The sequence below is a fragment of the Callithrix jacchus genome, chromosome 8 (genome assembly GCF_049354715.1).
Source record: "Callithrix jacchus isolate 240 chromosome 8, calJac240_pri, whole genome shotgun sequence".
In the NCBI taxonomy this organism is placed as follows: Eukaryota; Metazoa; Chordata; class Mammalia; order Primates; family Cebidae; genus Callithrix; species Callithrix jacchus.
This window is the reverse complement of record NC_133509.1, coordinates 30689798-30705771: the sequence shown is the minus strand read 5'-3', so window position 1 is coordinate 30705771 and position 15974 is coordinate 30689798. Positions and strand designations below refer to the sequence as shown.

Below are 15974 nucleotides of genomic sequence, written 5' to 3'. Positions count from 1 at the left end.
ACTTGTAATTAAAAGACAAGAATATCAGTAGCCTGAAAATCAAGGTCTATTCAAGACAGTTGATTTACTAGTACTTAGCCATCTTTTCTCCAAATTGCAGGAATTCCAAAGATCCTTTAAGTGTTTTGTAATGTTGCCAGGCTCACGCCTGTAATCCCATCACTTTGGGAGGCTGAGGCGGATGGATCACGAGGTCAAGAGATTGAGACCATCCTGGCCAACATGGTGAAACCCTGTCTCTACTAAAAATACACACACACACACACACACACACACACACAAAATTAGCAGGGCGTGGTGGCATATGCCTGTAATCCCAGCTACTTGGGAGGCTGAGACAGGAGAATCGCTTGAACCCAGGAGGTGGAGGATGCAGTGAGCCAAGAAAGCGCCATTGCACTCCAGCCTGGGCAACAAGAGCGAAACTCCGTCTCAAAAAAAAAAAAAAAGAGTTTTGTAATGTTACTAAGCATTATGCAGCAGCCAGACTTCTTAATAAAATACTTAAAGTAATTCAAGATCTCAGTAAACACACATAACTCTTAAATTTTGTTTTAAGGATACCAGTTAGTAGGCATAATTAACTGCTTTCATGTAGTAGTCCTTAGTTATATGTTAAATAATTTGCCGTGATTTTAAGGAACCCAAAAAAAAGGATTGCAATTTAAGATTTTTTTTTTTCTTTTTCTTTCTTTCTTTCTTTCTTTCTTTTCTTTTCTTTTCTTTTCTTTTCTTTCTTTCTTTCTTTCTTTCTTTCTTTCTTTCTTTCTTTCTTTCTTTTCTTTCTTTCTTTCTTTCTTCTTTCTTTTCTTTCTTTCTGGCAGAGTCTTGCTCTGTCAACCAGGCTGGAGTGCAGTGGCACAATCTCGGCTCACTGCAACCTCCGCCTTCTGTGTTCAAGCAGTTCTCTGCCTCAGCCTCCTAAGTAGCTGGAATTACAGGCACCCACCACCACATCCAGCTAATTTTTGTATTTTTAGTAGGGACAGAGTTTCATCATCTTGGCCGGGCCGGTCATGAACTCCTGGCCTTGTGATCCACCTCCCTTGGTCTCCCAAAGTGATGGGATTACAGGCGTGAGTCACCATGCCCGGCCAGTGTAAGATTACTTTGAGGCTAGGTGCAGTGACTCACTCCTGTAATCCCAACACTTTGGGAAGCTGAGGTTGGCGAATCACTTAAGGCCAAAAGTTCAAGGCCAGCCTGGCCAACGTGGTGAAATCCTATCTCTAGTAAAAATACAAAAAGAAAATTAGCCAGGTGTGTTGGCGAATGCTACTGAGTAGTCCCAGCTACTCAGGACACTGAGGCATAAGAGTCACTTGAACCTGCAGGCAGAGGTTGCAGTGAGCCAAGACCACTGCACTTCAGCCTGGGTGACAGAGTAAGACTGTCTCAAAGCAAAAGATCATTTGAGGTCTTAAAGAGCCCCTCTTTGACTCACTCTGAGAATCACTGCCCTGCAGAATGACTCAGGAAATTCTCTTATATAATTATAACCATTGTTTTAAGCCATAAAGTTGGGGGAGTTAAGTGGTCCAATAGGGTCTTGAGTAGCTCACACCCTAGCCACTATTAAAGGATAAAATTGACCTTCATGTTCTAGCTCCCTTTCCAGTCAGTCATCTAAAGGAATGGTTGGGTCACTTTGGGTCACTTTACCTTTCTTTTTTTTTTTTTTTTTTTTGAGATGGAGTTTCACTTTTGGAGTGCAATGGCGCTTTCTCGGCTCACTGCATCCTCCACCTCCTGGGTTCAGGCAATTCTCCTGCCTCAGCCTCCTGAGATTACAGGCACGCGCCACCATGCCCAGCTAATTTTTTTTTTTGTATTTTTAGTAGGGACAGGGTTTCACCATGTTGACCAGGATAGTCTCGATCTGTTGACCTCGTGATCCACCCGCCTCGGCCTCCCAAAGTGCTGGGATTACAGGCTTGTACCTTTCAGCCCTCAAACAGCTAATTAATTTCAAAGATTGCATCCAGCTCTAAATTCAGCAATTCTCCTAATCTTGGGGCTACATTGTTACCACAAAAGCCTGGTGAATAGATATTATCTTCCAGGCATTAAGAATATCAGGTTGGCGGAGTACGGTGGCTTATGTCTGTAACCCCAGCACTTTGAGAAGCTGAGGTGGGTGATATCTCTTCAACTTGGGCAAGACCAGCCTGGGCACCATAGCGAGACCCCATCTCTACAAAAAAATGTAAAATAATTAGCTAGCTGTGGTGGCATGTGCCTGTAGTCTCAGCTACTTAGGATGCTGAAGAGGGAAGGTCACTCAAGCTGAGGAGGTTGAGGCAGCAGTGAGCCATGATTATGCCACTGTATTCCAGCCTGAGTGACAGAGCCAGACCCTGTCTCAAAAAAAAAAAAAGAAAAGAAGAATATCAAGTTGCTGGCTTCTAGGAGGATATGAGGATAGTACTGGTCTTTATTCATCACGGGGAAGATCCTTCTGGGTGATTTTACTACTTACAGGTTTCACATAAGAGTGAAGATCAATCCTATGATGTCTTCCAGTTTTGTCACCACCAGTTTCCGTAAGACTGAGCCATCCCTAGTGTTGGAGGGTGGCTACTCAGTGCTGTACTTTAGGCTGCCTCCCCACTCTTCCTCTGTAGGCTGGCTAATGACTCCATCCTGTATTAAAGATGAAAGAAAATGTTGGCTTTATCCAAAAAGGGCTATAATTATGTTCTGGAGCAACCTCCTGGAAGTGAAAATAGTCCTCTCATCCTATGCACAGAGTCCCTCTGCTCCTATGAAGACAAAGATGGTTTTGGTTTTGTTTTTTTTTTTAATACTGTCTGAGAAACTGGAAATCAGAAAAAAAAAAGCTGTCAGTACCCTATTGGAGATTCTTTCTGATGTTCTTTATTATGATGCCACTGTGGGACTGGTTGGATCTCTGCTTTGGTTGCATTTATCTTCTGCCCAAATTAAAGAATTTGATATTCCCTTTGTGTTCAGTGTACAGCATAGATTGGAGGAGCATGGGAAACCCCCTTTTTAAAAGATCAGCATTATCCCCCTTGGTGTGGGGGCATTGTGGCAAGCCTCCATCATACCACTATGTAAAATGGTCTCATCTTAAAACACTAGTTGACTCAAGCAAGTCAGCACTATCACTTTTTCCTTCCTAAGACTTCACAAGGCATCTTAAACCACCATACTTTATGAGAATTATCAGGACACCATTTATGTAATATAGATTTTCTTACTATGGATTAATTGGAAGGTTTTCCATGAAGCCCTGTTAGGAGACATATTAAACAGGAATTAGCTAATTAAATGTTTCCTTGTGTGTTAGAGCTTCCTTTACTGAAAAGGGGTCAGTGATGAAAACATGTCTTATTGCTAACAGGATATATGGTGCTTTTTTTTGTTTGTTTGTCTTTCCACTGTTTTCTAAATGTTTTCTTCCCTTTTGAGGTGCCCACGATCTTCAGATGATGAGCGCAAGCATCCTGTCCTCTGTCTTTTCTGTGGGGCCATACTATGTTCTCAGAACATTTGCTGCCAAGAAATCGTGAATGGGGAAGAGGTTGGAGCTTGCATTTTTCACGCGCTTCACTGTGGTGCCGGCGTCTGTATTTTCCTAAAGTGAGTAGTGAGTGTTCTAGAAGCTTCATGATGAACTTAAGGAATCTGGATCCAATCTGGGGACCACTATGGTGGGACAGTGTGTTGATAGCAAATGATCAATCAGAAATTAGAGTATTAACCTTTTATTCACATGAAATTGCATTTGAGGCTGGGTGTGGTGGCTCACGCCTGTGATCCAAGCACTTTGGAGGCCAAGGCGGGCGGATCACCTGAGGTTGGGAGTTCAAGACCAGCCTGACCAATATGGTGAAACCCCATCTTTAAAAAAAGAAATTGCATTTGAAAAGATACTGTGGGAAAAGTAGTGAAAGAAGAATAGATTTCAGTTCACATTTCCATTATTTGTGGAAAATCTTAAATAGGATAGAGTTTGTATTAATTACTCTGGTCTTTTAATATAATACTCAGGTGTAATGAAAGAAGTTATAGTCCTAAAACTTATATTTAAAAAGTACTTGCTGGGCACGGTAGCTCATACCTGTAATCCCTGCACATTGGGATGCTGAGGCCGGTGGTTCACCTGAGGTCAGGAGTTCAGGACTAGCCTGGCCAACATGGTGAAACCCCATCTCTTTAAAAAAAAGAAAGAAAGAAAAGAAAAGAAAAAGTACTCTTCCTGAAAGATGGGCTCTTTAAAATAAATAAAAATAAAGAAATAAAAAGTACATGTAGGCCAGGCACAGTGATCTATGCTTATAATCCCAGCACTTTGGGAGGCTGAAGCAAGAGGACCACTTGAAGTCAGGAGTTTAAAATCAGCCTGGCAACATGGCAAGACCTTGTCTCTATAAAAAATTAGCCAGGCATGGTGGCACGTGACGGTAGTCCCAGCTACTTGGGAAGCTGAGGTGGATGGATTGCTTGAGACTGGGAGTTTGAGGCTGCAGTAAGCCATGATCATGCCATTACACTCTAGCCTGGGTGACAGAGCAACATCCTGTATCAAAAAAGAAAGTACATTGTAAATTGTTACTTTAGATTGTCCTGTGATATCTTTGTCTATCAACCCACCATTTCTCCTGGTCTTTCACCAAAAGACTGAGAATAGAAAAATAGTCCCTTATGTCCGGGTGAGGTGGCTCACACCTGTAATCCCAGCACTTTGGGAGGCCAAGGCAGGCAGATCATGAAGTCAAGAGTTCGAGACCAGCCTGGCCAATGTAGTGAAACCCCATCTCTACTAAGAATACAAAAATTAGCTGGGTGTGGTAGCACATGACTCTAATCCCAGCCACTTAGGAGACTGAGGCAGGAGAATTGCTTGAACCCAGGAGGCAGAAGTTACAGTGAGCTATGATCACACCACTGTACTCCAGCCTAGGTGACAGAGCAAGACTCTGTCTCAAATGAAAAAAAGAAAAACAGTCACTTATATTTATGAAAGAAGAGTTTAAGTTGCCTGAAAAGAAATAAAATTCAAAATGGATATGTATGCTTTTTTTTTCACTCTCCCCATGTAACACAGTTTCTGTTATATAAATCCAAATGTCTTTCTAACTGTGAAATCATTACTCATAGACATCTTTTGAACCAAGGGGAAAGAATGTATGGAAGCCAAACCGAAACACCTATTTTTAGGGAACCCACAGCAAGTAAACCCACTACCTAATCCCAGCTGTTTATTTCATAATTTCTTTGTATAGTACTTATCCCCTGTACATGTGTACACAAGCCTTTTTTATGTCCGTTTCCCAGGAGACATAAAAAAGAGTCCCAAGTGCCTTCATAGTGGCAGTGGCTCTTTCTAATCTGCAGTGTTTCAGGCCGGCTCTAACCAGAAAAGCCTTTATGCTTCCCTAGTTGATATTCTGTCTGGCTTGAGGTTATCAGACTAGGAGATTTGATTCTGTTCTTCTGTTAGGTTCCCTCCTCTCTCCAGGTTATGTCAGGAATTAGAATAGAAACAACCCCAGCCACCATTTTTCAGGGTATCTGCGGCTGAAGTAGGACAGCTTTCTCCCTCCTTTCAACAGATTCAGTCCATATCACTAATCTCATTTCATCAGATCCCTTCCTCCTTTTCTATAGCCTGAACAAAAATAGCAATATGTGCTTTCTTATATTTAGACAAAACATAATATAGTCTATTTGTCTATGTTTGTATTGTCTTTATACTGAATTTCTAACAGATACTGGCCATGTCTTTTCTCTAGATTAACATTGATGCAGTGCCTATCATTTGCATACATACACTTAATCATATTTCCTATTGGTTTTCTACTTCAGAATCAGAGAATGCAGAGTGGTCCTGGTTGAAGGTAAAGCCAGAGGCTGTGCCTATCCAGCTCCTTACTTGGATGAATATGGAGAAACAGACCCTGGCCTGAAGTAAGATTTTCTTATAACAGGAAGGTTTTGATAATTTCCCTTTTATATTGTTTGTTTTCTATTGTAGTCATATTATTGTATATAAACAGTGATAGTTCTTTAATCACAAAAGGTAATTGAGGATATATGTGATGGCTTATACCTGTATTCTCAGCTCTTTGAGAGGCCGAGGCAGGCAGATCGTTTTAGTCCAGGAGTTTGATACCAGCCTGGCCAACATGGCGAAAACCCATCTCTACGAAAAATACAAAAATTAGCTGGGCATGGTGACCCAAGCTACTGTAATCCAAGCTACTCTGGAGGCTGAGGCAGGAGAATCACTTGAACTCAGGAGGTTGCAGTGAGCCGAGATTGCACTACTGCACTCCAGCCTGGGCAACAGAGGGAGATTCTGTCTCCAAAAAAAATAAAATAAAATAATTGAGAACCATTTTTTATTTTTATTTACTTATTTTTGGAGACAGAGTCTCCCTTTGTCACCCAGACTGGAGTGTAGTGGCGCTATCTCAGCTCACTGCAACCTCCACCTCCCAAGTTCAAGTGATCCTGCCTCAGCCTCCTGAGTAGATGGGACTATAGGCACGTGCCACCACACCTGACTGATTTTTGTATTTTTAGTAGAGACTGGGTTCACCATGTTGGTCAGACTAGTCTGGAACTCCTGACCTCAAGTGATCCACCCACCTCAGCCTCCAAAAGTGCTAGGATTACTGGCATGAGGCACCATACCTGGCCAAGAACTACTTTTTAAATAGCTTCAAATTTAAAATATTAAATGTAATGTCATTCTTTAGCATGTAATTTTCAACAACTGTGTGCCTCTCCAAAATTTGAAGGTAATATTTCTCCAAAATTTTTTAAGAGACACCAGCCATCCTAATGTTTCAGTGTTCTATTATTTGAATCAACCTTTCTTCAGAATTCCTTAAAAGGATTGACACTGATAATACAAATTTGTAGTGTCCAGTGATGATGTTTGGTTTAGAGATATTGTTTCCATTGCAATACTTCAAACCTTTTTTTTTTTTTTTTAGATGGAGTCTCACTCTGTCACCCAGGCTGGAGTGCAGTGGCACAAACTCAGCTCACTACAACTTCTGCTTCCTGAGTTTAAGTGATTCTCCTGTCTCAGCCTCCCAAGTAGCCACCACACACCCAGCTAATTTTTTGTGTATTTAGTAGAGACGGGGTTTCACCATGTTGGCCAGACTGGTGTCAAACTACTGACTTCTTGTGATCTGCCCGCCTTGGCCTCCCAAAGTGCTGGGATTACAGGCATGAGCCACCACGCCCAGCTGAAACTTTTTATTAGCCAGCTATATCAGTCTTCTTTCCTTCTGAGCATTAACAAAATGTTTAGAATCCTGAACTTTTTTGTATCCTTCCCTGGTGGTAGGAACTGGGGTCCTACTGATGGTTTCTGAAAATGAGGAAACTGACAATGATCCCAAAAGTACATATAGATAAAGATTAGACCTCCTTACAATAAATTCTTTTTGTTTCCCTGAAATTTTATTCCTTTGAAATATTGCTCAGCATGAATAGGCTTATTAGATGGGGCTTGGAACCTCAGATCATACAGAGCTTTGTTTTTATTGGGATAGCATTTGACCTGTCTTTAGGTTTAGGGAGAAAAGCTGAGTGGTGAAAGTTAATGACTGAGAATGATCTTAGTTGTTCCACAGGGGTACAAAGCAGAGTTTTAAAATTAATTTGGCAGTTTAAAAATTCCCAACCTGGCTGGACGCGGTTGCTCACGCCTATAATCCCAGCACTTTGGGAGGCCGAGGCGGGTGGATCACAAGGTCAAGAGATCGAGACCATCCTGGTCAACAAGGTGAAACCCCGTCTCTACTAAAAATACAAAAATTAGCTGGGCATGGTGGCACACGCCTGTAGTCCCAGCTACTCGGGAGGCTGAGGCAAGAGAATTGCTTGAACCCAGGAGGCGGAGGTTGCGGTGAGCTGAGATCGTGCCATTGCACTCCAGTCTGGGTAACAACAGTGAAACTCTGTCTCAAAAAAAAAAAAAAAAAAAATTCCCAACCTGCTGAGGCACTTGAATGCCTCAAGCAATGAGGATCTCATTGTCCTCCATTATTGGCAACAGCCAGACTTAAGTCATTTTTGGATTAGCTGTTATACAGTGTTAAAAACTGTGCAACTCTAGAATTGAAGTATAGTTATTTTATTTAAATATTTGCTAATTATTTGCTAATAACCATCCAATTTGTCATAAGGGCAGTTACAACCAAGTATCTCTGAGTAGAAAATATAATTTTAGGGCCTAGTGTTATGTGTCAGACCTAACCTGTACTGCGGAAAGATCATAAATTGAAGCTAGATAACAATGTGAAGTCAAAAAGCTATTCAGGCTAACCACCAAAAAAGAATAGTGCTGCTTCACGTTATAAACCTATTTAAATGAGATCCCATAGTGTCATAGTATACTTGACCTATTCTGTGAATAGTCAAGGAGTACATTTCTGCTTTATTAGCTAAGTAACCTGTCAAGTTCTTAGTGATCAGTGGTAAAGGGAAAATACCCCTTTTTAAGCCCTGTGCTAGGGAATTCTCCCAGCTCCAAGAATATCTCAAGAGTGCATATGAATTTAGACAGTAAAGATGTGTCCAGTCACTAGATTCAAACTTACTTCTTGTTGTTTCTTTTTTTCCTATAGGAGGGGCAATCCCCTTCATTTATCTCGTGAGCGGTATCGGAAGCTCCATTTGGTTTGGCAACAGCACTGCATTATAGAAGAGATTGCTAGGAGCCAAGAGACTAATCAGATGTTATTTGGATTCAACTGGCAGTTACTCTGAGCTCCAACTCTGCCTCAAGATAATCGCAAATGACGACAGTAATAAAGACTGATGGAAATTTATGGAAAACTTTCTGAGGGCTGGGGAAGTATTGAGGGTCTTTTGTTCCATGTCCAGATTCACTTACATCAATCAATAAAATATTCCTTAATGGAGTATTGCTTTCAGTTAGCAAACATATGCTTCAAGGGAAAAACAGGACATAGATTAATCTGTTTTGTGTTCTAGAACATGAAAGAAATGCTTGTTCACCCCAAGGGTCTGATTCTGCTAGTATTTCCAGGAAATGTATTCCTCTTCATAATTTGTCTCATTTCATTTCATCCACTTGGTAGATGAAATCACATCAAACAATTGCGGATGTTTTTATATGTTGGTAAACTTTTCTGCAATTTTGTATTTGGTATTTTCCCCTCAGGTTCAGCTAACATTGGATCACTGACAAGATTCTAATAATCTGTTATAGTTTTCCTTGCAAGACTAAGGAGAATTGCAGAAACCATATAATATACTTGAATTGAGAAAGATTCCAAAAATATATTTTTTATTATTTCTCTTTTAAGGAAATACCCCTAATGTGCCACCTGCTGCTGTCACCACAAATTAAACTAAATCTCTATATGGATAGAGTATGATTTCTGCCAATGTGGAAAAGCTTTTTTCCCAATGTAAACCTCAAGAAAAGTTAGGATAATGTATTTGTTATTCATTCCTGATGGTAAAAAGAGCTTGCAGTTCTCACCTCTGACTACAAGTAGCTTTGTTGAATTTTGAAATAATACTTGACATTTTCCAAAGGCAAATCTCATTCTACAAGGAGATTGTGACTTCATCCTATTTGACTCTAAGAAACTTCTTGTAATTCTGATGTAAACTATTTATAGAATGAAGATAAGAAAATTCTCCCAATGAATGGATCATGACAACTGTAATTTAAAACAGTCAGATTTAAGCCAATTCCACAATCCTCTACATCTTTGTAAAAGACAAATCCTTGATGTTGTCTGTGTACAACCTTTTCATAAACTTTGGTTTTATGACTAGTACAAACCACCAAAAAAAGCCATGTGATCAGTAATCTGTGTCCTGTTATAACATGCTGGCAGTTGAGCTATCTTGTTTATAAATAATAGAGCTCTCCTGAATTCGTGCATAGACTTCTTGGTTCATGGCTTTAGTTTTTTGTATCAAGAAATTGTGACATAAAACAGAAGACATAAGACAGAAGATAAATGGAAACCTTCCATTTTAACTTGTGTTGTTTCTGGGGTAGTGTTAGAAGCTTGAAAGATACATTTAAAGACTGTATCTTATTTTGCCCTTGACTACTAGTGTCTTATATATGTGTGTAAATGTTTTCGTACCTTCTTTTTGCTCAGCAAAGACAAGGAAGTAAAAATATATTTGCTAAGTGATTAGTGATGCACATTTGGGGCTAGATTTTTTTTTTTTGGTACTTTTATGTAACAAAAAGTGGATTTTGCAGTAAGGGATTGGTATGACCAGGTGTCAGAATCACAATCATGATTTTCTACTTGAATAATTATAATTCAGAAGGTATCAGGATAGATACATCTCTAGTGAACAGTCTGTAACAATAACAGGTAAGGATCAGGAAATTCAGTTATTTGTCCGATTTGCCAGAATGATTAAATAATTTGAACATTTGTGTTTGTTTCTTATGTAATTTTATTGAGTGGACTGTTTGGGAAATCTGGGCTGGAATAGGAAACAGAAGATACTGACTTCTGCCCTAATTGATTGGCCCCAATTTAGCAAAGATAAACTGACTTTATTTTTAGTCTTTTTTATATTCACTTAATAAATTCTGGAGTTAAGCTCTCAAAGAGGTCAGAGGGACTATCTGGCAATAGCCAGCCAGACCTTTACTGCCAAAGAACCCATTTCATCTTGCGTTCTACTGACTGAGATTATTCTGATTTTTGCACTGTAGATGAGCATATGTCTCAGTGCTGCCCCAAGCCCAAGGGATTTCTCATTATGTTCAAATGTCCTATGATTTACTTTAATCATTGCAAACAATTATGTTTATGAAGTTTACTTGCAAACAAGCAACTGAGTCACTTTATTTCTTTAGTGTAGTATGTGAAGGCACTGGTTCAACAGGATGGCTCCAAAACTGTGTTTTTCTAATGTTTGGTGAGGGGCTGGCAAGAATTTTAATGATATGGTGAAAAATATATAATTAATTTATTATATTGATGTATGGGCTGTGAGTTCATCTTTTAGTGGTCATTTGTCATTTCATAACAACTATGCATTTTGGTTCACTGTGATGATCTATATTTAGTGACTGCAACATGTTTATACCACTGATTCAAATTCCATCCATGATGAAGTTATAAAAATAATGCATATATTGATAACTTTTATTGCAAAAATGTAAATTTAAAACTTGTATAATGTTCTTGTGCTTTTTAAAATAAAATATCTTATGTGTGTATATTTAAAAAGGAAAAAAAGGGAATTCTCATGTTTGGGGATTTGGGTTTGAAGTATAAAAATTCAGTGCCTAGGAAGGCTCTCTAGGTGGAACCTTTGTCAGCCCAGGCAAATGTTTTAAAAAATGTGTTTAGTTTACATGGATCTCCAAACTTTTTAACCATATACTTCATAGATAGTTTTTAAGCATACATACCAAATAAATATACATGCACATATATTTTATATTCTATGCAGTGCTTTACTAATACATTATGCAAATTATACAACATAGCTTTAAAAAGGAGATTTAAAAATCAGTTAAAAATAGAAGTATATATTTATATATCTTCCAATCCAAACTGCATCCTTTTGGGTATGCACATGCTAATATGGAGACAGCTGTCTAGAGCAGCACTATCCAGAAGAGTTTTGAAATGATAGAAATGTTCTGTGTGTATTTACAATACAGGATGGCAGTCACTATTCTCATGTGGTTATTGAACACTTCAGGTGTGGCCAGTGCAACTGAGGGCCTGAATTTTTAATTTTTTAGTTAAATTTAGTCGTGTGTGGCTGGTGGCTACCATGTTGGGCAGCATATGTCTAGTGTGATGGTTCTCAAACTCAGCTGTGCATTATAGTCACCTAGAGAGTGTTAACAAAATACAAATGCCCAGTTCTCACCCTAGATCTGGAATCATTCTTCTGGGATTGAGCCTTAAAATAAGCAGTGTGGTTTTCTTCCGTTTCTGAGCCATAATTCTTCACTTAAAATGCATAGGTTGCTTTCTTTATAGCTTGGTGATTTTCAAACTAAGTGCCAAAGATTCTGGGAGAAACGTAGGCCCGAGAGGGGAAAGAGTGCCAAAGCTGGATAGTTGTGATTTTTCATTTTGAGTTTCTGTGTAAGCTTTCATTTTGAGAAAAGCTTACCTGGAATTAAAATATTAAAAGCAATTGCTTTAGTTTTAAACTTTAAAATATTCTATGAGGGGGCCAGGCATGGTGGCTCACGCCTATAATCCCAGCACTTTGGGAGGCTGAGGTGGGTGGATCACAGGGTCAAGAGATCGAGACCATCCTGGGCAACATGGTGAAAACCCATCCCTACTAAGAACACAAAAATTAGCTGGCTGTGGTGATGCACACCTATCACCCAGCTACTTGGAAGGCTGAGGCAGGAGCATCTCTTGAACCTGGGAGACAGAAGTTGCAGTGAGCCAAGATCACGCCATTGCATTCCAGCCTGGCAACAGGGCAAGACTCCATCTCAAAAAAAAAAAAAAAAAAAAAAAAAAAAGGAATCTATGAGGGGCAACACTGAAGACAATGAAGGGTTTCTGTTTGTTTTTTGTTTTTGTCTTTTGAGACAGTCTCGCTCTGTTGCCAGGCTGGAGTGCAGTGGTGTGATCTCAGCTCACTGCAACCTCTGTATCTCAGGTCCAAGTGATCCTCCTGCCTCAGCCTCTTGAGTAGCTGGGACTACAGGTGCATGACACCACGCCCAGCTAATTTTTGTATTTTTAGTAGAGATGGGGTTTCACCATGTTGGCCAGGATGGTCTCCAACTCTTCACCCCTTTATCCACCCTTCTCGGCCTCCCAAAGTGCTGGAATTACAGGCATGAGCCACCATGCCTGGCCAATGAAGGGCTTTTTTGAGGTGGGGAGATAAAAAATATAAAACACTTGTAACTGGCAGGGAGAGGTCACTAAAGGGTCTTCTTCATGCTTATTATAGCATGGTAACAGGGCACCACTAGGAAAAGCAGATCATACAATCCGGCAGATTGTTCACAGTTTGCTTTAAAATTCGTGTACAACAAAGGGCACCATTAATAACATTAAAAGATATTCAGAGTTAGGTATCAGCATCACATCAACAGCATAGTTTCTGGATCTCCTCAAAACTCTTCCAGAAAAACACAGCAGCCGGGGTAACAAGAAACCAAAAGCTGGTATAGTCAACAAAACTAGGTAACAGAGTCTTTTGTACCCAAAAACCCATTAATAGCAGGACTGTGCAGTGGCAGTGGTAGAAAGTGAAAGGGGATACTAAATAGAAGTTACAGAACTGGAAAGTTGCTACCAACCACCAAATGGAGGGGACCCCACTCAGGAGGAAATAGGGACCGTCAAATCTGAGAATAATTACCAGCAAAAGTAAGAGACGTCCTCACATGCTTTAAATTTAGAGTGGTTGAAAAAAGCTGCAATATTAAGGGAATCAGACAGTATGGTGGCCAACTAAATCTAAATCCTTATAACCATTAAATACTGCCTTTGGGGGCTGGGCGTGGTGTCTCACGCCTGTAATCCCAGCTCTTTGGGAGGCTGAGGCGGGTGGATCACGAGGTCAAGTCATCGAGACCATCCTGGACAACATGGTGAAACCCCATCTCTACTAAAAATACAAAAAATTAGCTGGACATGGTGGTGCGTGCCTGTAGTCCCAGCTACTCAGGAGGCTGAGGCAGGAGAATTGCCTGAACCCAGGAGGCGGAGGTTGCGGTGAGCCGAGATCGTGCCATTGCACTCCAGCCTGGGTAACAGGAGCGAAACTCTGTCTCAAAAAAAAAATAAATAAATCAAAAATAAATAAATAAATAAATACTGCCTTTGGCCGGGTGCAGTGGCTCACGCCTGTAGTTTCAGCACTTTGGGAGGCTGAGGTAGGAAGATTGCTTGGAGCTCAGGAGTTTGAGACCAGCTTGGGCAAAGTGGGGAAACCTTGTCTCTACTTAAAATTTAAAAAACTAGTCTTTTGTGATGGAGTGTGCCTGTATTCCCAGCTACTCAGGAGGCTGAAGTGGGTGGATCGCTTGAGCCTGGGAGGTGAAGACTGTCATTAGCCAAGATCTCACTACTGCACTCCAGCCTGGGCAACAGAGTGAGACCCTGTCTCAAACAAACAAAAAACTGCCTTCATTAAGAGCCTCATCCTGTGGAAAACTGCTACGAACAAACCAAATTGAAAATAATAGGAATACTGAGGGTTATAAAGTTTAGATTGTGTGCATGGGTGCTAAGTACTATATTGGCAAAATGCAGCACTTAAAGATGCAAGTACAAGAGATTAATTAGTATGAGTACTTGACATTAACAACAGAGGTAGGAAGCCTGGAGCTGTGACACAAAGCAAGCTTTCTTGTCCCATCCCTGCCCATTTGATGGGCACCTCCTCCTAATGCCCCAGAAAATTCATCTCATTTAAATGAGAAGAACAAAAAAGAAATATAACCTAGCCTCAAAGTTACTAAAATTAGAGAAAAATGAATAAAGTTGCAACAACTGATGAGAATACAGTAGAAAACCGTGACCTCAAGATAGACAAAACCTGTAACCTAATATTACACAATTAATTAGAAAAAGATGAGGACATACAATCAAAGCTTTGACAGAAGAACACAACTCAGAAGTGTAACAGATCTCTAAAATGATACGGCAAGAAAATAGGAGGATGGGAAACTCAAGTGAGATTTGAGGAAAAAATAGAAATTAAGACTAAGAAGGAATACAAAAATGAAAAGTTAGCAATGGAAAGCACAGTAAGGAAAAGATGGAAAGACCTAGGCATTGTTGTGGGCACCTACAGTCCCAGCTACTCGGGAAGCTGAGATGGGAAGATCTCTTGAGAAGGAAGTCAAGGTTGCAGTGAGATGACATCACTCCACTGCCCTCCAGCCTGGGTGAGAGAGTGACACCGTGTCTCAAAAAAAAAAAAAAAAGGCAGGGAGTGGGGAAGGAGAAAAAAGGATTTAAGATAAAGTGAAAGATAAGTAAAGAAGATTTGATATATATTAATTGGAGGCGGGGTGTGGTGGCTCACACCTATAATCCCAGCACTTTGGGAGGCCAAGGCAGGTGGATCACAAGGTCAAGAAATCGAGTCAATCCTGGTCAACAAGGTGAAACCCTGTCTCTACTAAAAATACAAAAATTAGCTGGGCATGGTGGTGCATGCCTGTAGTCCCAGCTACTCGGGAGGCTGAGGCAGGAGAATTGCTTGAACCCAGAAGGCGGAGGTTGCGGTGAGCTGAGATCGTGCCATTGCACTCCAGTCTGGGTAACAACAGTGAAAATCCATCTCAAATAATAATAATAATAATAATTGGAGTCCCTGAAGAAAGAAAAAGCAATGGAACAGAACACAAATGGAAAACTATAATTAGATAAATCTTTCTTGGAAAAAAAAAAACTTGAATACATTTTGAAAGAGAACATTGTAAAAACCCGGAGAAGTCAACACTAGGGCATATTCTAGTAAAGCTATTGGATTTTTAAAATAAAACGGACAAAATCATTTGAACATTCAAGCAAAAAAATCCAGGGTCACTTTTAAAGATTGTCATTAGACTTCTTGGCAGCAACATTTTTACGATGAAAGGATTTTCACATCCAGACAAACTGTCCAAGTATAAAGTCCACACAGATAGTTAAGAGCATGCAAACATTCAGAGAATTATTTTTTCCCATGAGCCTTTCCTAAGATATTTACCAGCGAGCAAGCTTCAAACAATCATAAATGATTATAGAAGTCTTGGCGTAAGGTCTGGGAGTGAGTGTTGCACATGTTTAATTGTACAGATTGGGGGACGAGAGACAAAAATCGGATGCTTTGGCCGGGCGTGGTGGCTCACGCCTGTAATCCAAGCACTTTGGAGGTCAAGGCAGGCGGATCACCTGAGGTCGGAAGTTCAAGACCCGCCTGACCAACATGGTGAAACCCCGTCTTAAAAAAAAAAATTGGATTCTCCAATGATGTAGAAT

At 40.2% G+C, this 15974-nt stretch overlaps 1 protein-coding gene across 4 annotated transcripts in view; it reads left to right on the top strand.

Annotated features, from left to right (window-relative positions):
* The window catches only part of UBR1 (ubiquitin protein ligase E3 component n-recognin 1), a 162186-nt gene extending 150733 nt beyond the window's left edge, over positions 1-11453 (top strand). For all 4 annotated transcript variants that reach the window (XM_009005311.5, XM_002753370.6, XM_078334075.1 and 1 more), the window contains 3 exons: positions 3436-3606; positions 5836-5937; positions 8619-11453. In XM_009005311.5, coding sequence (XP_009003559.1) covers positions 3436-3606; positions 5836-5937; positions 8619-8760 — 415 coding nt within the window. In that variant the 3' untranslated portion in view covers positions 8761-11453. The remainder of the gene's footprint in view (positions 1-3435; positions 3607-5835; positions 5938-8618) is intronic.
* Positions 11454-15974: the final 4521 nt, after the last annotated feature.